At 41.8% G+C, this 25,500-nt stretch overlaps 1 protein-coding gene across 6 annotated transcripts in view; it reads right to left on the bottom strand.

Annotated features, from left to right (window-relative positions):
* The window catches only part of fmnl2a (formin-like 2a), a 50,284-nt gene extending 28,074 nt beyond the window's left edge, over window positions 1-22,210 (bottom strand). For all 6 annotated transcript variants that reach the window (XM_080903240.1, XM_080903239.1, XM_080903238.1 and 3 more), the window contains exons 1-3: window positions 21,538-22,210; window positions 7,574-7,657; window positions 4,332-4,412 (exon numbers count right to left, since the gene is read on the bottom strand). In XM_080903240.1, the coding sequence (XP_080759366.1) occupies window positions 4,332-4,412; window positions 7,574-7,657; window positions 21,538-21,651 (279 nt within the window). In that variant the 5' untranslated portion in view covers window positions 21,652-22,210. The remainder of the gene's footprint in view (window positions 1-4,331; window positions 4,413-7,573; window positions 7,658-21,537) is intronic.
* Between the last annotated feature and the right edge of the window lie 3,290 nt (window positions 22,211-25,500).

Raw genomic sequence — 25,500 nt, 5'->3', positions numbered from 1 at the left:
AAACACAGTGTGTCAAAAGGTGAAAACACCATCTCATATCCCGTTGCCGTCTTGTTAATAAAAACTTCAGAAGAGTGTAATCGGAGCGGTGCTTGAACTCAGGCAATTTCCAGTGTTGGAAAGAGCTCGTGAAATATCACCAAACACAAACGTGTGACTGCAAGTTAAAGTTTTAGAGGGAGGAGAAAATGTTAGCATTTGCTCTAAGAGATGGAGAAAGATATTAAAAAAATAAAGGACAGGAGAGGAAGATAAGAAAATAAGGACTGCTCAGCAAGGAAAATTTGATATACTGGAAATTCAAGTTTGGGTAGATTATAAATGTTGCTTTAAATATCTTTTTTTAATCAGTTATTGGATCGAACTTACTTAAGTTGAATGACTTAAAAAAACAATTTAAAGTATATAACTTTTGTATTATTTAAACATTGCATGAGCATGATCTGCAGTTTAGTGCATGTTAAACTAGTTCGTTTCCAGTATTGTGATGAATTTTGCACTAATGCAGCGTATTGGACTGTTATAGGGCAAAATGGGGTGTTTATGGCCGATGTTTGGTTACATCGAGGGTCGTTGAATTCAGTCAAATCCACAAAGAGCACACAGCAGCTGCGCAGGTCAGCTGATCACATCCTGTATGCAGAAAAAACAAACCCAGTGCAGCTCACAAGCCAGTTTTTTATATGTCTTATTTCTAAGTGATCGTATTTTACTCTGCATTGCTACACTGGATATTACGGTACCCACACCAGCCAAATCCCACTTTAACCCCCGGTCTTATAACACTCAGGTATATTCATGCTAATAGTTAGCCGTGTAATCGTTTAGGTATTTTTTCCTGACAAAACAGGATACTGTAAATTCTACTGTAGACTTTTCATGCTGTTTTATATTCAAGTTAAATAGAAGATAGTTCTGCATTAGTGTTGTCCTGTTTTTCCTGCTGTATATATACAATATACTAAACATTGCCATTGTTTCAAATAACGAGGTCAGCGGAAGTGCAGGCAATCCTCATGAGACTAAAGCAAATACAGTTTTTTCTGCTGTTCTCCATATGATGTCACTGAGAGTGGATATCCCTAATATGGTCATCTTGGGCCGATAGCTGTGGTTGAAAAGAGAAGAGAAGAGAAGAGAAGAGAAGAGAAGAGAAGAGAAGAGAAGAGAAGAGAAGAGAAGAGAAGAGAAGAGAAGAGAAGAGAAGAGAAGAGAAGTCCATCGAGGGTTGGAGGGCCTAGTCACTTTCCATGATGCGTTTGTATCAGGGGGGGAAACGAAGCTCAGTCCCACGTTAACCTATTATTAACATTCACAAGAGCTGTTCCCATAGCTATGACCTGTGTCTTTGGGCTTAGGCGGCGTGTGTCTGGAACATGAGGAGATGAGAAACAGAGTGTTTTTATTAGGGAGGAGTCGTTTGTGCGCTTGTGTGGAAAGCCGAGCAAATTTTGGGAGAACTGCGCAGGCTCTCGGAGCCCCCACCAAACACCCCGCACTCCACACTTTAAGTGCTACCAGCTGCAACACGGAGAAAGCAGGAAGAGAGAGGAGCAGACAGTGGGGAGGGAGGGCGAAGACGACACGAGGGGAAATGAGAAAAAGGAGGAGACGCGGAGGGAGAAGTGAAAGGGGAAAGCAAGCGCATGGAAAGCACTGAAACCGTAGAGAAGGGAGGGTAAAAAAGGGAGTTTTTAGGGAAGTGTGAGCTCAGGAGGGCTCATCCTGGAAACAAATCAATAGCTGATACATTCTTGGGGACTAGTTGGACTGCAGCTCTTCCTCCTTGGCTGCCTATTGGTTGAGAGCTGCCTCGAGGAATGCACCGGAGCCTGCCTATGGAAAAGCAGAGGCAATGACCTCCAGCTCTCTCACAGTGGCACAAAGTGGCAATTGTTTGAGCTTGAAGAAAAGGGGGATGGTGCAGGAATGTAGAAAGAAGCCCATAACTCTTTCTTTTCCTCCACACTCTCTCATGCTTTTTTTGTCTCTCACTCTCTCATTCACTGTCCATCTCTTTCAAATCCCCCCCACCTACCCCTTTAACCCGCTCTATTATTCACTATTTCTTGTTCCCTCCCTCGCCATTACCCGACTCACTTTCTGTTTTCATTTGATTCCCCTGTGCCTGACCACTTGAGGTTTCCGATCAGGGCAAAGAACAGGCAAAGACTTTCCAAAATCCCACATGGCCCACTCAGCCTATGAGACTAATCGGTAAAAATATGATGGTAAATAAATAAAGAGAGCTTTGTTTTATTTAAAGGGGTTTAATATAGATCAGTTAGTCATGTAGACACAGATGACTAAAGATAAAGAGAAAAGAAGGAGGATGCGACTTGAACCAACAACGAGTGTGCTGAGTGTTTAGACACCAACTCCTTCAAGTATGGCACTGTGGAAAATTTGCTTAGTCAAATTTTACGGGAGATTTGGAGGAGAAAGTTGAGACACCAAATTTAAAGCTGCAACCAGGAGGTGGACAGCTCAGCCTTGCTTACAATTACACCTACTAGCACCACTAAAGCTCAATCAACAACATTGTTTTTGACACCTCAGCTTTAGGCGGATAAAAAAAAAGTTAATTTGAGAGCTTAAAAAGTGCTTGTAGGTGGATTTTGTTACCTTCAGCCAGAACCAGGCTTATGCATTTCCTAGCAACTACAGCTAAACAGATTTATTACACACCTGAAAATATTCTTCCGGTTCTCTTATGAGATAAGAAATGTGAAAATTAAACACAGTGATAGCCAGTAACTACCTCATACTAGGCATTCATGTGTGAAAACTTCAGCAGCATGTGTGAAGGAAGGGAAGAGGAGTACTTCTCCATCTATAGTTTCACAGTCGGTGTCAGTTACCGAGGCAGATTTATACTAGCTGTCAACAAACCTGCACCTCTACCACTGACACAGCCTTTCAGTGTTTTGTCTATCATGTCTCCTTTGACATGCGTCACTTTCTTTGTGCTTTCTGCCTTTATCAGATCTTCTATAAGTGCAATCTCTCAGGCATTACATTAGCCAGATAGGTGAAGCAGTCTCTGTGACGGTCGATACTCCAGATCAGCCTAGTTAGCTCTTTATCGTCACCATCTAACATGCTGCAAATGCAGTTCTTTGTGCCAAAAAGCAAACAAAGTCCCAGCCTGGCAAGGCCGAGAACTAGGAGTCAAACTGCTGAACTTATCATTGAAAAGCATATATTTTGCAGCCTAAGCCACCATCACCAGTCAGTCTTAACCTGAGTGGTTGTAAATTAAACTAGCATTCAAAATGCTCTTAAAATTCTGTGAGAGCCTCGTATTATTGAACTGTCAGCATTTCAACAATTTAGGTGTACTAGGAGACGCAGTATGTGCAGAGAAAACTTTTATCGCATTAATTTTATGTTCTTTCTCTTTAAAGATTATTGAAGCTACTCTTTCATTCCTGACTAAGCTGCATAATTTACCATTAGGAGTCACTCCTCACTGTACCCATTAATAACGCTGATTTTGGCTACACACAGAGAATGTGCTGTCTGGGGTATTTTCTTGCACCAATAAAACATTTCTGCTCCTCTTTTAACCTTAGTCATCACAGCTTTTGTTTGTGCTGCTCTAGCTAACCAGTTGTGCTTTAACATCTTAACTCCAGTCAATCCAAATTGAATTATTCAGTGATTTGTTGTTATTCTGGCAGAGTCTTCTGGTTAATTTGTTTATCACAGACGCTGGTCTCCCAACCTTCCCCCCACAGCTCGCTCAGCAAGGCCAAAAAGACTTCATTTTGGCAAACCCCTAAGAGCTGGCTGATACTTGTCTTCACGAGGCTCCTCCTTTTACTCCCTTCTCCCTTCCAAGCTGCCAGGAAAACAGCCAGAACTGGCTGCTCAGATGACATAAGACCATCTTTATCATGTTGCTGGGACGCTCCTGATCTCTTCAGTTAGTCCCTGCTATGCTACAAGGTGATGTGAGTGCAGCGCTTCATGTGACTGCGTCGCTCTGCATTCAAGTAGCTTGTTTCAAACTTTTATTTCTCCATTGCTCTTTCTGGCAGTGCATGGTGAGTGCAGAGCATGCCCTCAGCCACAGAACAGCAGTGGCCAGTGGTTTTCTCAAACCCGGGCGGTTCCAGATAAACAACTGTCTCCTTTCTATCTAAGTCACTCTGATGCCCGTTTTGCAACTAGTTCCCAGGTTGTCTCCTCCAGAACTCATGTGCACAATTTTTCCTCAGTTGTAGAGATATCCTGGACAAGAGATAGAGGGGTCAGAGGGGAAGGAAAAGCCACAGCGCTGAAACGGCCAGTGGAACAGGGAAGCATGTTTTAGCAAGGCCACTCACCTTTCTTGTGACCGCTGGATCTAGATAACTCCTCAGCTTTTGGAGGTACGTGTGAGGCGGGTTTTTCACTTGGAATCGCTCCTGTAAAAAGGAACAAAAATACTGAAATGAGCAGGGGTGGGAGGAAACAAGACGAGAGGAAGAGGAGAACAAGAGCACAGGGCAGAAGCTAAACATCTGGACAGTTCTCGTGTAACAATAGTGGAAGTTATATTCACAGTTTCACAGTTTTGTTTGACAGAGCCACTTTGTTCATTCAGATGACTGCACACACACAGACACACACACCACAGCCTCACAAGTCTGAACTCATGGCTAGTAAACAGCAACCAGCCTTTATATGCAAAACAAATTTCACTGATGATCTTTTCATTAATTTCAGCGTGCTGTAAAGAGCTGCCTGCCTGAGAACTGTGGCCACACCTGGCTACATGAATGTTTAAGTCTCCCAAGTTCAACCAGCAAGACTTTTGACGCCAGACCATTATATACGATGCTCTAAATATATACGATACAGCAGATTAGTGCTGGATTTGGATCACTGTGTTGAGCAGGAAAGAGCGTTTGGATCAGGCTGAGTGCCGCATCGTAGCCCACACTGCATCAGTTTGAGACTGCAGGCCATATCACAGAAAGGAAAATGTGTTCTTCATGCAGTGCGGTCACATTTCTCCAGTGTTCTTCCTAATTTTGAATGCTCTGATCTTGTATAGATTTATAGATCGGGAGGTGATATAGATCGGCGGCTCGTTTCACTTACTAGCAAGAATATTTAAAAAGAAAAAAGAAAGAAAGTTACTGTCCAGCGTCAGATTCCCCAAAAAGAGGAGCGAGAATTTAGCAGGCAGTGACAAGAACTTGATCTCCCAGTGGCTTTCCTCTAACGGACAGCCATATCTCTTCAAACAAATGTAACAGGATACAGTGATTCTGATCTCGTTAAAGGTCAGCGACAGTTACAGGTTGGCCGTACATGTGTGCGAATTACTGGAACACATACACTTGCAAACCTCCCTCACTGGTAACCAAAAGCCATCCATATCACATGCTTTTATGCAAACAACTTCAAACTGTCAGCTTCATCAGCACAGTATTTGCTGTGCCGCTTTTGTCATGAATCACATCCTGGAAAGGTGTTCACCCTCCGCACACAGATACAGAGAACGGATCGACAACATCACATTTGTCACTGCCACAGGGTCTGTCGCATAAAAACAGGAAAGACGAGAGAGCTGTCAGGAAAAAGAGCCGGCTCTCAGCAGACAGCAACACGCAGGCGGACAGCTCTAAAGCTTGGAAGCTCGAGCTGGAGAGTCTGCAAAATAACGAGCGAACGGTACGGTGCAAATCATGACGAGCGCAAAGACCTGTGAGGTGTGTAAATACCTCACAAATATAAAAGTGTGAATTTATAAAGACCGGTGAAATCACAGTGAGCAAATATGTTTGGTATGTAGAGGAATATAAGCGGGTTTCAACATGCTACGTGGCAATGAAGAGTCCAGAATAGCAGGTTTAAGTTAAGTTTGAGCAGTGATCTTTACTTCCTGCTCTACATCTGAGAAACCTTTTAAAATTAGAGTTGCCAACCAGTTGTTGTACTCTCACAGCGACTCATCTATATGAACTACGCCTCTGTACAACGCTCCGATGGCTAGAAATAGATCACAACCACAGCATTCGACTGGGAAGAGTTGATCGTGCCGATCTCCCTCTTTGTACTCGGGATGTTTTAACCTTGCGTCCACCTCAAGAACAACCTCAACAATTTATCAATATTTCATAAATCCTCATAATTGCTGGAAAGAAAACGTTTAATATTTCATCCGCAAGGGCTGTTTTCCAGAGGGGGTGTGTACCTGTCGTCTCTGCTTCTCTCTGTTGCCATGGTTACATTAAGGGCTTCACTGTAGCTATGACACAGAAAGTAACTTAGTCCCACAGCTGCCTGCAGTGTCATGGGTATAGGTTTATTTTGAAAACAAAAAATGAATAAAGAACTGGAAGAACTGGGTTAGCAATATTCTTTGATGTCAACAGTAAAACTGAGGAAAATGCATTATTTCATTCTATAACTTCAACCTAATACCAAACAAAGTGTAGGAAAGAGATGGAGCATACTTTCAAATGACTGATGTCCACCTTTATTGTCTGAGCAGGTTAAGCTTCTAAATTTGGTTTTCCAAATGTAACCTTTCTCATAAGAGAGAATTATATAACTAGATGTTATATCTGACAGGATTAAAAGCATTACCATAGTAAATCTATATTTAGATGAATTTACTGTGGTTTTTTCCTTGCTAATTTCAGTACCACACAAATTCATTGCTGTAACTTTCCTGCGCTGAAAATTAGTTTCCTTTCAGAACCGATTTTCTGGCTGGAAAAATTTCCACCATAGTTTTCCAGCTCAAAGCGGTCTGTCTCAAGGTTCCCATCCTCACAGAAAGGATAAGAAACTTTAAATTCACAATATAAAACGTTTATTATGAACATGAACTGTGGCGAGCATGTTCCCTTCTTCTGTGCGTGACCATCGAGAAGCCAAGACTGTCAGCAAAAATCACCGGGCAACGTTTAGCTTCAATGAAAGCGACTATTTTTACTTCAACTGTGACAGTTTGCAGTCAGCCCCATGAAGATCTCTGACTGCTGGTCAGCAGTCTGGTGGTTTCTCTCTGTTACAGTTCCTCTCAGGGTCAGTAACTATCAATACAGTTTTTGGTGGGTGGTGGTCTTGATCTTGTCTCTGTTTTTCTCCTCTGTTCAAGGAGGCAGAAAAACTTTCTGGCACAGAGGTTGCGGACTGAGTAGAGCGCTCAGACCACAGCTCATTGCACAACGTGCACCCTCTGTTATTTCCTACACGCAGCACTGACGCCAATAAGAGGCTGAGTTTTTTCAACTAGCTAAGTGATGTGCGCTCCCTGCTGTGCCACTTAACCCACTTGACCAAGGAAGCCAGGGTGGCGTGTAAAGATGGCAAAAGGCTTACTGGATAAAGGCAGGGCAATGGAGCATGAGTGTTGCGGTCACGACACACAGTGGGGTGGGACCTTCTCCTAGATTACACGCTCAGCTGACAGTCCAGACAGCACATATAACATCATTCTGTGTGAACCTTACCCAGATGTTTTCAGCATTTAAAATGATTTAGTAATTAAGCAGCTACAATCAATTAAATGTGACTTATGCAGCAGCTACATCGGATCACATCATTTAGATGAGTGGCTGATGCTCACCTGATCACAGATCAGTTCCCACTTCTTCTCATTGTCATACTGTCGCAAGAGCCGCGCTTTGTCTGGAGGAAGATTCATTGAGTTCTGAAAGAGAGAGAAAGGTCCCAGTTAATCAAAACGATGATCAATGTAATGAATAAATACCATCATTAATCCCAAACATAAAATCAAACTAAGAAACCTGTCATCATTGGTAAGATGCAAGCATCTATACACTATACTCTGCACCAACAACATCAGGGTGTCCGTGGCTCCCAAAGAGAGTAATTAAGAGATTGCAAGCTTAATAGACCTCTGACCTAACAGCTGGTTACGGGCTCTCTCGTTGCTAAACATAGCAATGAGCAGGCAACAGAAGAGTTACATTAGCCAAAGTGTGAGTGAGGATCATTAGGGAAAGGTCGCCAAAAATGTTTACATGTGCTCTTCCCTCCTGTTCATTTGGGATAATCCAGCTGTAAATGAAACTGACCCCTCCCTAAGGCGTCTTAGAGGTTTTACAAAAATGGGCCACAATATATAAACAGAAAACAAAAGGAAAGTTTAGAAGGAAACACAAAAAGTTCCACTCTGTTAAGAAGAAAATATTCTGTTCTGTAAACAAGATTGGACAAACAGCGCACAGAAAAAGATTTTCTATGATTAAGGAAATCTGACCATGAATTTGTTTTCCAACTAATATGTGTGTGTGTGTGTGTGTGTGTGTGTGTGTGTGTGTGTGTGTGTGTGTGTGTGTGTGTGTGTGTGTGTGTGTGTGTGTTAGTTTGAGCCTGTTGCTAAGTAGAATTTTTTTTACATTCCTTACAAGATTTTTGCCATCAGTCTACAAATAAAATATCAAGTCTTCCACTAACCAAACAGCTGATGGTTTATCTGTCTTGCCAGATACAGAAATCTGCTGAGGCAGGACAGGTAAACATCTAACCCTGCTTTCTAAGTTACTGCTATGACTCTTCAGCCAGTTATCCCAGGGCAAGAAACGAAGGCGTAAGTACAGAAGTGAGTCTGAAGTAAAGGTGGATGCTCTGAACATCTTTCAGTATTTTGCTTTGAAACTTTTTTTTAAAGCTGTTCCTCTTTGATGAGGTTAAGCAAGTGATTTCCTGTGAAGAGCCTGTTGTTCAGTCACACCTAATGTGACCCATGTGTTGGCGAACACATTAAGACTGAAAATAAGCTTAGATCGTGCAAAAAAACACAACTCTTGCACAACTCTTTCTCTTTATCCGGTTTTACTTTATCGACATCTGCTTCATGTACGAACACCTCTGCAGCTGTCCAAAATGTTGCACTTTCCAGCATTATTCACCACACCCTCGTGTGGATTTAGAAAGGCTACAAACAATTATCCAGCGCTCCCAGTATGCTGCGCAAAGAACATGGAAACACAAGTGCGACCCAGCTGGATACTGGTTAACCAGCTATTCTTATAGAAATAAAACAGAAACACATTAAGAGCACAAAAATAGCATAGAGGTGTATAGCTAAACTGAGTGTTTCTGCAGCTTTCGGTCATAGAGAATACACAATAATACAGATGCACAATACAGCTGTGTGAGAGAGAGCCATTCAGCAAAGAGCAGGGGAAAAAATTAGAAAACATAACCATTAGAGTTGAGGTTGTTTTTCCCATCCACACTGGTTGGGCTGCATCATCTATCAGAGCGGGTACCGCACTCAGCTTCTACTTTTCCTTGTTCTAACGTTTGAGTCTAAGGTTTATTTATTAGCACCCGGCGGCTCTTTTTTACTTCTCATCCGTAAATAATCTGCTCTTTCACGTGATTCGGTTTATTTTGAAAAGTCTCAACAGGATCTTGAGCTTTATTGTGAAAGGTTTATGTGGAACACGCGATGGTGTTACCGTCGTTGTTGCTAACCACAACGCTTAAAAACAGGGGCTTGTCCGTCTGTAGTGTGGTTATATAAAATATAAGAGAAAGAGAGAACTTTAAGAAATGAATATAGCCACTACAGTGACCATCAAAACGATGAAAAAACATTGCCGTAAAGAGTTTATTTTGCGACACCACGAAACAAACAATAGCGTAAAATGAAACAACAGCCCTACTTGCACCACCTATTATTTTTTTTGTTTTGCCTCCTAGAAGACAGACTTCAGCCAGCAGTGTTGGGGATCTTCTGAAAACTGATGGAAATATGAACATAGAAAAGTATCCTCAGAGTCTGATCCACCAAGTATCATCATCTGGAAAGCTTTTGATTTTTCAGCCTAACATTGATCCCAAACAGTGTCAGTGCAGTGAAACCCCGCATGGATAGAACAAACACGGAGTCAAACACTATCAGCCGTGGATTGGCCTCCCCAAACCATGGACCTCAACATTACTGAAACAACCTGTAATCATCTTGGTGACAAATGGAACGAAAGGCAGCCAACATCCAAAGCTCTGAATGTCTTTTAAGAAGCCTGGAGAACTATTCCTGAAGATGACTTAAATAAATTACAAGAAAGCTTGTGTAAGATAGTTCAGGCAGTGTTGAAGAATAAATGTGGTCATACTAGATATTGACTTTCAAACTTGCTAGAATTGCACAAACTATTTTCTCTTATATACTGTTATACACTCTTATATAAATTGTTCACCCCTTTCTCATTTTCCTGGCAAAATAGTAAAAAAAAAATAGGGGTGGCTAATGGATATGGTAAAAACTCAGGTTGTAGCCTGTAGATATTTAACTAAAGGAAATTGAATTAGTATTCTGCCGAAGCTTTGAGTCGAATGATCGCTGCTGTGCTGACTGCAGGGAATTGGGAGTCATAAGGGTTCTATTGACTCATTCTGGCTGCTGACCAGATGACTAGGCTTTGTATCCATTCGTCTTCCCTAAACACATTAAAATACAATCTGACGCCTGAGCGGACGGTCACATTAAGTGACAGAAAACCACCAGCGGGTTTACTATGTTACACACAGAAGTGCTTTTACATTTTGGAGAGAGAAACCTGAAGGAGGGTAGACTTTTACTTCTAAACGTCTACCTTGTTTTGTTTGGAATTAAGAGTACCTTTGGCCTGGGTGCTTGGGTGGTTTGGGTGGTTTGCTGAGTCGCTGTGGGTGCACTGAACTGCTTGGTGAGGCTCCAACTAAAGCAAAAGACCACTTCTACCAGCCTTCATTTCATCCCACTGCTAATGAGCTGTGACAAGCACTCAGCTCACTGGGTTACCCCATGTCTACAACCACACTGGTATCTGTGCAACTGTGTTATTAATGGGGTGCAGCTGAGGAGGGCTGGGCAGCTTTTAACCAACACCTGATGGCAGACCACCCTGACGAATACGCACCTAAATTTAACTGGTTAGTAAAACAGTAAAGCATAACAGAAATTTGAGACACAGGCAAACACGCTAAAAGGATGCACTCATTCATGCTGAAAATTAATAATAATCTGATATAAAATGGTGGCAAAGCCATTTTAAGTATTGGTAAAGCAGATGCGTGCAACCAGTGCAGCTGCAAGGAAGTTTAAATCCTAAAAAAGCACAATGAAAGGGATTTAGTCAACAAGACAATCCTGTTGGGAGACCCTGACAAAGCATCGGAGACTCCCTCCAGACGGCAACAAAACGCAAACGACAAGAGGGAGAAAAAAAAAATAGTGGAATTCACTGTGCTAGATGACCATCCCCTCTCAGTGAAATGTGGGGTTTCAATGCTCTCCAGCCTCCCTTCATGCTGCCAAAGTCACATTTCATCTCCAAAGCAGCTGTCCCACATCTGTACAGTTACTGAGTGAGTTCCTTTAGAAACAAAGCTGTAGCCTGAACATGAATCCAGGTCATTAATAACTGTCAGTACTGTGGAGACAACGAGCCAGTATGTCGTGCTAAACTATGCCATATTTACTCAGATACAGGGGGCCAATTTTAGTGTAGCTCAACTTTAACAGTTGCTACTAATAACTTTATGCCAATGTTTAACTCACATCAGAACTTATTAGAGCCCACGTATCCTATCATTATCCAGCTTAAGTCATAAAAGAAGTAAAAATAGACTGCTGGCTCAAAGCCCACCAACCACCACTACCTACCAGGAGGTCTGCTCAGGCACAGCCTTCACAGCACAGCTGGCTAGAAAAGCAAACACACAGCCCACATGAAGGACCTGCTTCAGTCAGTAATGCTGCTACAAGATCTAAACTATATTGACACAACTGGCTAACTAACTACTTGCTTTGGAACGTGTCTAAAATGTAGTGTTTTGCACCTTTAGGTGTGCAAACATACACACACACAAACAAAACACACATTTTTATTTCCATTTTCTTAAAACACCCTGCAGGTCTTCAAATGTGTCACAGAACAAACTAGGAGTAAAACATATACTGTGAAGTATACATAAAAGTAGTTATAAACTTCATAACGTCTTTGATGGTAACTGCAGTTGAAACATAGATCTGGGATTAAGGAGAAGCACTTGAATTTTCTGTGACAGCCAACAAAAAAAATGATAAAGCACCAATTTTACATCAGATAGAATCCACAACCACATGTTCACATCATCACTCCACATGCTGCCTGCTGTGATCTCACATACCAAGCAATTTTGGCTTGAGCGAATGCAAACAAAAGAGCTCGATCCAACTAGGAAAATCAAGAAACCCTGGTAGACCACCTATTAAAGAAAACATCCACTTTCAGAACATGCTCCACTGCGTTTACTTGTGTTTACTACACAGTAACATGAGACAGAACCTGACAAAAGTGTGCCGTACATCACCTCACTGTCACCAGCTCTCCTCTCAGATATCTTTCAGCGCAGTGATTGGTTTCTCCTTGAGGATTTGGGTTGCCATGAGTTGGTAGCAAACCCACGCTCCCCTCTTTCTTCCTCTGCGTCTACCTTCTCCCTGCTAACGCACCACAATCCAGAAGAACTTAATCTCTGTGTTCAAACCAACAGATGCGGCATAACTGTTTTGTCAGCATTAATGAAACTAATGACCTTAATAGAAGACCCGTCTTTCTGCTGTAAACAACCAATTTGCATCATTCAAAGCCACGTTCCGACCTCTAATCAATTGCTTTTCGCTAAAACGTCTCACTTGTCTTTTTAAATGAGCAGACTGATGCCACGCTGCGTGCCACAACAAGAAAACCTCACATTGCATCAGTTATTAAAAACTAGTCAGAGCAATAATCCTCAAATTGCTCAACGCTACGGAAATGACTGGATGCTGTACTGGTCTCTCCCAATGCTTGCTTCATCAAATGCTGGGGTGTTTTGTTTCTGAGGCATTTACAAATTTATATTGAGGTTAATGCTGCGCTTCAGGCTAGTGTGAGTTGTAAAACACCATCCCTATGAGTATTAATATGTGACGGCAAAACTGCATAATAAATGATTCACTTCACTTCTTGCTTTTCACGTTAACCTTCAGGGGAGCGGAGGAGCCCCGCAGCTCAGGCAGAATCGAAATCTGTCATATTCATAATGGAGTGTCAGCGTGGATCTGTAATCCCTGGCGTTCTTTGGGGGCACAGGTGTCCCCTGTCTGTCCTCAGATTAGCTTTGTAATCCCCAGGACCCCCCTGACCTGACAGTAGCGTTTGTGTTTGTGAAGCTGTTCACTAGAATGCCTCTTGACCACTCGGTGAGTCAAATGTTTTTGCCTCTCGTTTTACACATTCCAACGACATTTCATCCATTTACCTCACTGCGCTCACCGATAACATGACATACTGGACTTAGCAGACCATCTGTCAGCTTCACACTCTCTAACAAGAGTGGGTACTCGCTATTCTCATTTTATCCACGCTGCTCACAATGCCATCAAAGTGCCTTCAGCAAGCCTCGCCACAAATGCAGCGAAACGCAGAAGAAGTCAAATGATCGATGTTGAAATCGGAGCCCAACAGCTTTGTTCAATTTTAAAGCATGACACAGAAAAAAAAATCTATAACACTTTGTGGGTAAAATACACAAAATATTGCAAAAATATGTTTAAGTTGTGGATTAAAAAGAAAGGAAAAAAACTGTGGCTTGAGTGCTGGATGCTATCCAAATTCCGGAAACATCATGGAGGTGGTGTGGAACAGCAGGAAGCTATCCAAATAAAACAAGTGATACATGAACACAGAGGCGCTCTGGCCAGACCAGATGTTGTGAGGTTGCAAAAGTGACTGGACTGAGGTGGAGTCCACGTTCCAGAGCGAATATGAACCCGAAATGTTGTTTGTTCAAAACAGTTAATAAAAAATGGCTCGGCTGAGTTAAAAATGATGAGAAAAATTAGTTTACATGGATTATAATATTTAAAAGAACCTTTTAAATCTTCCTCCTGTGGCAGGAAATCTTCAATGAAATGAAAAAGAAGCCGGATGATTTAATACTACTGCTCAATAATAGCATTTAATTTGTCCTTTATTAACACAAGCCTGACAAATACAACCAGCTTAGTGCCTAACTGTAAGCTGTGACAATGATGGCCACATTTGTGTCACTGTGTCGCATTTAGATCTGTAATAAAGTAAAAGTATTCAGCATCCTGTTTTATGTGTGCATTTGGGTGGGTGGGGGTTGTTTTTTATCCTGTTATACACACTTATTCATTAGTCACAAGAGTGGAATTCAAAGGTTAAATGCAATAACGAAACTGATTACATACAAACTTCACAAGAAAAAGTGATAAAATAAAAAGCCTTTGAAATGGCTTCCATGATGTCACCCGCACGCACTGATGGCAGGCATGACGTAACCTGAGAGCTGAGTGCTTTCGCTTTATTTTCACTGGAAAACCAGGAAGCTTTACCGTTGCTTCGAAAGAATTACTGTCCCCTAGTTTGCAGTTTCAACGCCTTTATGTGGCACTGCAGCTAAAACATTACTTTCCTGCTCTGTGACACTTCTGGAAGGCGTGCAAACATTTCTGACAGAATCATGATTACCTCCCCCACAAAAAAACCCCCAAACACACCTGTAAATTTTGACCCTCCAATCCCACCCTGTCTAAACCGGCATCCCTCAAACGCCAAAGAGCCGTACACTCACTTTTTCTAACGAGACGATAGAGGCACTCTGAACAGCAGGTGCCCGCCACAAAAGTACACTTTTGCATGGGAGCTTGAAACCACATGATTACTGAGCACAGAGCTGCTTTTATGGTATAAAAAAAGGGCTGCAAGTGGCATCCCTGTCGAGCACACGGACACGGTGCCTGCAGACTTAACAGTGTGGATCAAACTGTTCAAAGCTGAAACATCTGAACACCAGCGTCAGTGATCACAGGTATTATTCAAACCTGTTCAACTGTCCCATGGTGAGCATCTTAATACAAGATTTTCATAGGAGAGGAAAATTGCCTGCTCACCTGAATTTGAAGGATTCAATCTATTATTATATATTATAGATTTATTTTATAGGTGCATAAAATTATTTACCATTTGTTGGTAACGTGTTTTTTTTTAACGAAAAAGCAATCTGAAGCTTCTACTGTAGGAAAGAAACAAAACTGATGTCTTGCCAATTTCCTATCTCTGTTTTTGAGATTTACTGGAAGCGCTTGAGTTGGTACTGAATCCAAATCATAACCCCGGATAGGCTGGTGCTTCTCTGTAGCTACTTGTAAAGAGTCTAGAGTAAAAGGCAAATCTTCTGTCCAATAAAACCTGAAACAGCAGACTGCCACATTGTCTTCAGGTCTAATGGAGTCCATTCAAATTCAACAGCACCTCCCATTCTGCTCCGCAGATGTTAATTCTGGCAAGTTGCTACCCGACAGAACCTGCCTTTTTTACTGTGGCCATTTCAAAAGCAGCTTATGTCTCACAAAGAATAAAATAATAAAAACGTACTAAAATAAAAGCCTGAAAAAGAATGTTAAAGCTAACTTTTGAGACAAAGTGTTACATCACATCACAACTGAGGACAAAAATTAAGCTCAAGGCCCAGGATTGACAAGTGTCAATCCCAGAGGATAAAGTGTATCCTTGTCATAATGACACTAATAACTGATGAATTTGCTGGAAGTTTTAGATAAAACTCAACATCATTAACATTAACTAATTCTTAAGAGGTCACAACAAAACACCCACTCTTATGCAGAACTTTGACAGACCAAGCAGAATGTCTTTCTAGTGCAGCTGCCACCTTGGAGCCTGGACAGATCCTGACCATAATGCACTTCTCAAAAGAGCTGCAACTCTGTTGCTCTTTTGTGTGAATTTTGGACTGGTCCTGGCAATGGACTGTTACCCACATGAAAGGATCAGACTGGTCTTTTTAAGACTCCATCATCATACACCTGCAGGAAGAATTACACCAAATATAACTATGGATGGCCAAGTCTAAACAATGACTCCAGGCTGATGTCAAAACTCCCAGGGACATTTTCTTTTCCTCTTAACACAGTTGCTAGCTGGCATTCAACATTTCATTGATGCCAAACAAAGTGTTCGGCTGCTTTATTAGTCCACAACCACGCAACTGAAACTTGATTCAGCAGGTAAACAAAAGCAAAGTAAAATCAAAACAAAGTCCAGCTGACAGGTTTAAAGATTATTCTAGAGTCAATGATTTCCTTTGGGTTTATGTGCCACCCACATAGTGGAGTAGAAAACCGAACCCCCGAATGTGCACATGTCAAAACTGAAGTTAGACCAACGATACTGATTGGACCCTCAGTAGTTTCAACTGGGTGGTGACTGCACACAGCTGAGAGACTTTTTCTCACATAATCAGCTGAGCCTCTGCCAGCCAGGCAAGATGCCTCCAGGCTATGCTTTGGGATCTTGAGCAGCACATTATCGCTTCACACCGCAGTACCTCACATCCCCTCTGAGATTTCACAGGCCAGAGCGTTGGTTGCAGGATTTCATTGCTCCCTGAGCATAACATCCTCAGTGCTGTTCTGGCTAATTGGTGGGTGAGTATCCTGGGGATCCAGCACAGCAGAAACCGATACAAACACACACACGCATAGAAACGGGTATGTGTGGAGGCCTCTCGTGGCCTGCCGGCTCTGGGTCCAGTGCCAGGCTCCGTCTTGGGCTTCACACAGAATAAAGAGCAGCTCTGTCTGGTGGTCCTGACGCACGGGATTCAGCCACTGCTCATCCTCTGCACCACAGACAAAACCCACTGTTCTATTTTATTAATGAAGAAGAGTCAACGTGGAAAAACCTAAGAGGTTTAGCTTAGTCACTTCCTGGGTTTCATGTAGCACTGTGTGAGATGCAGGGCTCAGTGTCTTCGCACATTTGAATGACATTCTAACAAAAAGCCAATTTGCATATTACCACCAATGCACTTTGGATACACCTTACCCTGGGAAGTACCAGAAAGCGTTTTCCAGGTAAAAACCCACTCTGGACCTGTCGATGTGACAGATTAGACTTCATTTAAACATGAGGGCTACTCTTGTGATTAATCTGCTGGAGTGGATTTCAGATGCGGTACCTCACAGCAGAAATAACAGCAGATTGTGGTGCGTCGCAGCCTTTAAACAAAGCAGCTTAGACGTAATCTGGGCAGACTACTGAGAAGAGCAACAACAGCATCCAAGCTACAGTCCCCCCCATATGGCATTTAAACAAGTAATGACTCTGAACTTCTCTGTCTCCATGACAGCAGGCACGATACTCAGAGATTCAACTCGACGGTCTCCTGGATGTGGGTGCAATCTAATTTGATTGTCAACTCTGTGGTTAGCTGAGGCAGAAGAGCAGACATGAGGCCTTGGCTGCATTCCTGTTACAGAGTCATTTTCCTTTGGTTCAGTGTGAAGCATATAGACTGACTAATACTGTACATGTGACTCCCAAAGACCGACTGTAATCATTTCACGTGCTTTCAGCTATTGTGCACTTATAAGCCAAGAAACATGTTAAAAATGCCGTTCAGAAATTTTGTCTGGATCTGGCAAGTGCATGGTTAACTGATCAGCAGCACACTGACATGACAGAACTGTGCCGTGCAGATTAGACATCAAGAGGGCTCACTCATGATCATGTGGAACTCATCTGTGGTTGACTTATGTTACCAATACTACGACAACAAGCGAGCAAAGATGCTTTAAAAGAACCAGCAACAATGAGGAGTCATAGAAAGCAGAGAGCCTTGGCATACAAACAAATTCCTATTTATGTCTCTATGACAATCTGCGCCGTCTAAACAAAGATTATTTGGGTTTAATCTCCTTCTGACTGAAGGCCAAGGCTGCATGTGAATCAGGCAGTCCGATCACAGCAGAGGCCTCAGATTACTATTAGCTCAAGTCTGTTTCAGAGATCAGTTCTTGGCCTAATGAGCCACTTCACTGGGAGCTTTTCATTTGGTAGAAACTGCAGACTCCACCAGAGGCAAGCCACTTGTATGACAATCACACACAGTGAGAGCAAACAACCATATCTAAGGAAGGTGGGTTGAAATTTAACTTACTACAGCTTTGAAGGAGCTGAAGGCAGTTAAAACTACATCAGTATAAGTTAGGGTTAGCTCACTGAGCACAGGCAAAGGTTATAGTTTCTATTATTTCTTTGGGTCTTAAATACAAACTTTCAACTATTTTAATGAGATAAATGCGATAAGTACAAAAAAACAACAACAAGATATTACAACGGCCAAGAAGTGGGGACTTCTAAGTATAATTTAGATTGGCACATGTACACAAATCATTAACTACAGACATAATATGGTGATAAACTTTAACAACACTGAATTTTGCATTGATCTTAACAGTTTATTCTTGACCTTGGAAACATTTTTGCTAAAACAATCTCCAGTGAAGGACCATTTAATGGCATTGACACATTAACTCATCTTGTGGACTGTGCCAAGATCCTGGACTTCCTGGATCTTCTAGCATTCAGTGGGTAGTTTAACAGAACACCGTGACACCAGTTCCTGTACAACACAAGTCAACATTACTTGTGCAGCTACACAAAATCTTTACTGTAGAAACTAGGTTAATTTTACATGTGTGGTTACACACAGATGCAGTCTGCTCAGATGATTTGAGTCACGAGTTCATATTTGAAAAGCTTTTCACATCACACACCGTGCAAATTTTAATAGAGTGTAGTTCTGTGCAAAACTCTTGTCACCCTTCATTTCTCTTTATATTTTGCTTCCAAGGCTCTAGACTTTCATGTAATTTTTAAGTGCTCTTGAGCAACAGTTCTCCACGCTTGCTGAAAGTTTTTCTCTGGACATTAACTGCTATTTTACTCGGTCTGTTGCAAAAGCATATGTCCTCATTTCTTTAATTGAATTCATGAAAAATGCCAACGATAACACATGAAAGGGTGGTTTTAACGCAGATACTCATAAGGAAGAAAAAACAGAGTAAAGGCTGAGTTATGAAAAATTACACTAGAACTGGACTAAGAATCGGTGGCAACAGGTCTTATTTAGTGATGAATCAAAATTTGTAATCTTTGGATCAAAGTGTCATCATGTGTACGGAGGAGCTCAGAACAATGGATAGAAAAAAAATAAATGATGGAGCAGTATCAGTCGTGGATTGACCTCCTCAGAGCCAACACCTCAGCATTATTGAAGCAGTGACAGAGACAATGAGGAAAGGCAACCAGCATCCAAAGAAGAGCTTTGAATGTCCTTCAAGAAGCCTGGAGAACTAATCCTGAAGACTAATACATAAAGAAATTACAACAAGTGATGGTCAACCTCATTAGAATAGTACAAACTCTGTTTTTGCCTTATATGTTTTGTTTTTAATCTTTCATGTTTGCACACTTTAATAAATCACTGTCTATTTCCCATTTTCCTGACAAAATATCATGAAATGAGGGGCAACTCAAGACTATTGCAAAGAACTATATGTCCTCGATTAAAAAGAAAAAAACAAATACAAAGCTGTGGACAACTTGAATGTGGTTACATACTGTGCAAGCCTTTAATCCAAATGGTTCCCTGCTGTGATCCAAAGCTTGCCTGTTGATCAAATCTATTAAAAGTGGCAAGTAAACAGTCCTGCAGCTATTATTTGACCAATCTGGTGTCAATATGCAACAAGAAGACTAATATCATCATGTCCAAAAGCAGTCATTTAGTTATAGTTTACATAACTGATAAGGGGAAACCAGCCAATCAGATCGATAAAACTTTATGGGTGACTAACAAGGGGCTAAATGGCCCACTTAAATCTTGATCAGCTCTGAAGGCCTCTGTTATGTCAGGACACAAAGCAGAGCGAGGGGAATCATCCTAATCGTTTGCCACTCAAACTGAAGTGAGGTGATCAGAGTCACGTAGTGCCACTTGATAGTGCCAACTGCCATGAGCCACAGCTGAGACACATTAGGGTTTAAACGGCAGTAACTAACACTAAATGCTGTGATTATAGCACTAAGTTCTTTTAATGCTGGAGGGCTTCCATCCCACCAAGAGATGAGGCATCATGCTGGCAGCAAGGAAGAGGAGGGGAGTCAGCGGGGGAGTTCCTGACATGGTATGAGGACGGGCGTTTCAGATAGCCATCCTAAGAAATTTTAGACTTAAATAGTTTGATTAGGGCGGGGGTTTGTATCCTGGGAAGCGTAATAATGATGAGTTTTATAATCAACAAACTAAATTTTCTAGATCCCAACTGTTTTGCTATTTCTCATTTGAGAGGGGAATTCCTAATGCTTGTAAAATGTAGGAAGTAGGTGGTTCTAGTAGCAGATGTGATTAAGAAAAGGGCCTAAATCCCTCGGCAGTGTGACGTCAAACCTCTCTCTCCGTGCTGCCTCCAGGACAGAAAGGGATTCACCAGTGTCTGACAAGCAGCAATCACACCCCAACACAGCACAGCGAATTGACTTCCACCTAAACTGCTTTTTTGTGATGTGCTTACAGGCTAAACGATCTGCCCCGCCACCACTAACATAACAAAAATGCTCTGTAGCGAGTTGAAAAAAAAAAAAGACAAGCTCAAAATGAAAAACCTTCTCCTCGTCTCCGTGACGAGTGCACGACGATGCAGTGATAAGAACCGGCTTGCTCAAGTCAAATTCCTTCTCCTAAAGCAGTTAATGTGTATGAGGGCGCGAGGCCAGGCGACAATCACGTTTGACCCACATTTTGCCGGCTCTCAAATTTCACCTCACTGTTCCTCTGTGCAGGTTTTGATTCACTGACTGGGGCACAAAGCTGGAGAGCAGAAAGTCATGTGTTACTCTGTGATGGCTTAAATAAATAAAATTGTCCAAGAAGATGGTAAATAACACTTTAGTACACCAGTACACCAAGAAATGAGCAACACATCTGGCCAATCAAAACCTATTATATACAAACCTTTTGTGAATCCCTGCAACACAGTCAGTATCTTGATCAACTGTTTAGAACTTTTTGCATGGAGGACTCTTTATGTTGGTGCCCAGGTAAGGTAACTGTTGACAGATCCACTGCCTGCCTATGATGTGACAGATGTTTCAAAGGACCTGACATGCCAGGCACTTAAAGCTTCAATGGGGAGCTTGTGTCTGGACTCATAAAGTTACCAGTGTAGGTGTCTCATGCATATACTTGTGGAAGTGCTACAATATTAACATTTTATCTTTTTTTTATTTATTTATTTATTTATAGGGCCAAAACGTAGTGTCTGATCTATTTCAGGACTATGTGGTAAAAAGTGTAAAAGCTGACTCAGATACTTGTTGAATCAAAAAGAAAGAAGGTATCAATAAATTCCCAGTCCTGCTACAACTTCATCGCTACTTTGATTACGGTTTAAAAAACACACACAACAAAGTTTAGAAGTTTTGTCAAGGTCAAAAAACGTCATATCAGAGGAACAGATGCAGATCTTGTGCAAATAAACAAACACTTTTCTGTTTGGAATGACTTTTTTTTTTTTAAACTGAGCAACAAAGAGAGGATCGGGGCGTGCAGGACGAGAAACAGAGGGTCCAACCTACACACACAGCTGTCCCGTCCCGGGGCACCGGAGCATGGAGGGAACAAAGAGAAGACAGATGCAAACGACTTTTTTCTTACCAAAACGATTGCAAATCTCTCCTCCAGTTCACCTGCGTCTGGCATGGGGAGTTTCAGGGGCATGTTGTGTCCCCTGAGATCAGTGTGGTGGTCCATGCTCCCTGCGTTCCCCATGATTCCTCTTTTGACCAGAAACCCCAACTTTTTCCCCTCTTAGTCCACTTGAGAAAAAAACAAAACAAAAAAAAACTCTGCACGGCGATAAAAAGGGGAAATATCCGCACGCTCTTCGCTTTGCTCAGTCGCCCTGGCAGGATCCTCGCAGGTTTATCCAGATCACTTCTTCTTCTTCTTCAACATAAAGCACATGTGAGGGAAGTAACATAATGCGACGGGTCCGAGCGCAAGCGGCGGCGGCGGCAGAGGAGTCCCTGATGAAACATTTTCACGGCAAAGGGAAGAAACCTGGAAACGTGACTCCTCTTACTCACTCGGACCTTTTCTATGCAGTTATCCGTATCTTGCACAATTTCGGCTCCACTCCCAGCCGGTAGTAATGACGACGAGCATGATTCACGATTACTGCAACCCTATCTGTTACTTAGTAGTGACTGAGTGAGTGAGCGGGTCCGGCTTTCCTAATCCCTCCACTGCTGACCAGCTAGTTAAGGAGGAGGGGGTGTCCACACGCTCACACACACTTGGACACACTCGCAGCCTGCGCGCACACTCTCATCCCTCTTTTACAATGAGTCCTTTCAGGGGGGCGAGCCTCCCACTTCTTCTTGGGGCGTAGCTCCCAAAGCCGTAGCTAAGGAGATGCTCGGTGTTGCATTGTGGTACTTTGAGTCCAGAGTCAGGGGCCAGTAATCAAGGGACGCCCTCGTGCAAAAGAAGAGCGAGTGCAGGGACTCTGTGAAGTGAATCCATCCTTCTTACCGTGTGTTTTTCACTTTTTGTGTCGATAAACTTAATTTGTTATATAATATCCTGCCAAACTCTGTCACAATGACTTCATTAGTCAAGCGTTTTCTACACATGTATGATTATCAGTTTTGAGCTTAACCAGTTATCATATTGAACAATGTTTTCCAAAAACAGCACATGAGTGTAATAAATCAGTAACTCCAGGCATCATAAGTAGTCACAATGAGATAAGGCTATTTTAATTTACACCTATTTCTAAATGTTGACCATGACTATTTGAGGGAAAAGATTTGCACACAATGACCTTTTCCCTCAGAACAGTCATTTATTAGACAATATTTATTGGCTGAAAATGTGCAAACCAATCACTGCGGTCAAAGCAACAAACACAGACAGGTGTTTTTAATTGTGTGTACTTTTCTATAGCAACAGCAAACTTATAACTTATAACTTTTAACAGGAAGCGATCTCCAGCAGAATCAGGCTCCGGGTGGGACAGCTATGTGGTGGAAAAGAGAGACCACTAAAAAACGGGACAAATGACAGCTAAACAAAGATGCGAGGAAAGTTAATAATGGATGGATGGAGAAGTGCCCAGTGCATCAGGCAAAGTCCCTCAATGTGACTAAGGGGTGGTTCAGGATCATAACATCCGACCCAAACTATAAGCTTGATCAAAATGGTTTATCAGCTATTTCAAACATTTCCCCCCCAATGAACTTACATTTTAAAAAACTAACTCTTGAACCTCTTGAACATTGGATTCAGTGTAAAATGTGATGATCAACATTCAGTGACAGTAGTAGCAGTCTGCTCAGTTGTGACACCTTAACATTTGTGTAATAAACATATATACATATATTTCTGTATTATACTAAGTACATATTCAGTGGTGAAGGGCAGTCAACATCCACTGTAGAGTTCCTATCAGATCCAGTCTGTTTTTGTTTTTAAACATATTAGGATCTTCAACATGGCTTAAAATGAAATCTGATGCGGTCAGGGTGGAGACCACATTACGCACAACTGGGTGACATCAGCATGCAACCTTTTGGAGAAAATCCAGAGGTTCTCCAGATGCACAGTGCTTTCATTCAGCCTGCTTGACTGACTGAGTAGGGGAGGGTGTCATATATGAGGTTACTTGGCTGCAAACACCAAGGATGCAAAGCACAGCTGACTGACCTCATTCGCTCATTACGTGTTTAAAGTTGAGTATTGTTATTTTGCTCTGTAAGAACCCCTCCCCCCTGCACTGGCTTATTCAAAAGCCATTTATGCTCATTTTGATGTCTGAAGATACTAATTTACCAACAAATTTATTTCATACACCAATTCAACTGCTCAATAACACAAATAGCTTGTCATATGGCAGCTCAGTGCATTTAGACATGTTGACACGGTCAAGGTGATCTGCTGAAGTTTAAACTGAGCATCAGAATTAGTGCCAGGCGGCCTAGTGAGCGGCAGTTCTCTGGGTGAAAATGCCTTGTTGATGTTGAGGTCAGAGGAGAACGATTAGACTGCTTTGAGCTAATATTACAACCAAGGTACACAGAAGAGCATCTCCGTACACACAATACGTAGAACCAGTAGCAGAAGACCACACCGGGTGCTACTCTTGTAAGCTAAGAGGAAAATGATGCTGTATTTTGCATAGACTTACCAAAACTGGACAACAGAAGATTGGAAAAACATTGCCTGGTCTGAAAAGTCTTGATTTCTGCTGCAACTTTTAATGGTTGGATGGTAGAACCAGAATCTGGTGTAAACCTGTGAAAACATGGAGCCATCCTGCCTTGTATCAACGGTTCAAACTGGTGGTGTAATTTTGTTTGAGATATTTTCTTTGTATGCTTTTACAGACTTTTGGGGCTCCATGTTTTTTTATGGCAATATAAATAACAACGATAATAATGTCAACATAATTTAACTTTGAATCTTGCATTTGTTCTCTGAAAATTGTTTCTTTTTCTCTACATAAATCTAAATGTGCAGCTCACTCTATAATCCACCTATTATCTCAGACAATAAACAGCCTTTACTTTACAATGATCAGCACATGACACGAGCTCAACAATGACTTAACATTAAAACAATGACAACAACACTGTGTGTCGATTAAGTGCAGTGTCAAACAAATGAGGTTGTGTGCTGAAATAACAAGCGTTCCTGACACAGCGGACGGTGACACAGCAGCAATAAAAACAAACAGTGAGGAAGACTGTTTCATTCTTACCCCTCAAAGTAAATAATGGTTTCATTTTTAGTAGATATAGAATGTGCAGAAAGGTGATTAACATAAGCTTAATTAAAATAAACAACAGATAATTTTTCTTTTACTCATTTAATCAACAGCACCTCAGTTTTCTACCTAACACAAATTGCTGAATATTCTTCCAAAGATTGTACATTAGATGCCAGCAGGATGTTGCATGTATGGGTGGAGGCGGCATCTTGCAGCTGCATTTCTGAAAAATCCTGGGGGGGTGGTATGATGGCCTCAGATATGTCCATGAGGAAATATAAAATGCAAAAGAGGTGCCAAAAATAAAAGCAGCACAATCACGCCAGTGTGTGAGGAATCTCACAGGGAGTTCACTTGGCTGCTCAGTTTAGTAACATCTGTGAAATCAAGCTCTCTTAAAAGGAGACTCATGAAGTTATAGCCTTCATAAGGCTCGAGTAGATTAACAAATGTGTCTTTGTATTTTAACTTATGGCGCTGGAGGGTGCAGTGATTGAATCAAGTACCAACAGATCGTAAGGATAATGGTGCCATCTAGTGTATATTGCTTCCTACTCTGGAGCAGATTAAGACAAAGCTAAATGTCCACAACCCTTTAAAGGAAGACTAAATAACCTGATCATTATGGTTAATGGTCAGGGGTACCAAACATATGGGCCAGGGGCCAGAAGTAGCCTGCCAAGGACTCAAATCTGGGCCACAGGACACCTTTCAAAAAAAAGAAAAAAAAAAGAAAAAGTGGCCACTTAAGGAGGGCAGTTTTGGGACTTGACTATATTTAAGTTTAACAGCTTTTCCTACTGACATGCAGACAACACCAAAGTAAATAATTTCTATTCACCCCCCCC

Source organism: Rhamphochromis sp. 'chilingali' (assembly GCF_963969265.1).
Source record: "Rhamphochromis sp. 'chilingali' genome assembly, chromosome: 14".
Taxonomy (NCBI): Eukaryota; Metazoa; Chordata; class Actinopteri; order Cichliformes; family Cichlidae; genus Rhamphochromis; species Rhamphochromis sp. 'chilingali'.
The sequence above is the reverse complement of the archived record's forward strand: the minus strand, read 5'-3'. Positions and strand labels throughout refer to the sequence as shown.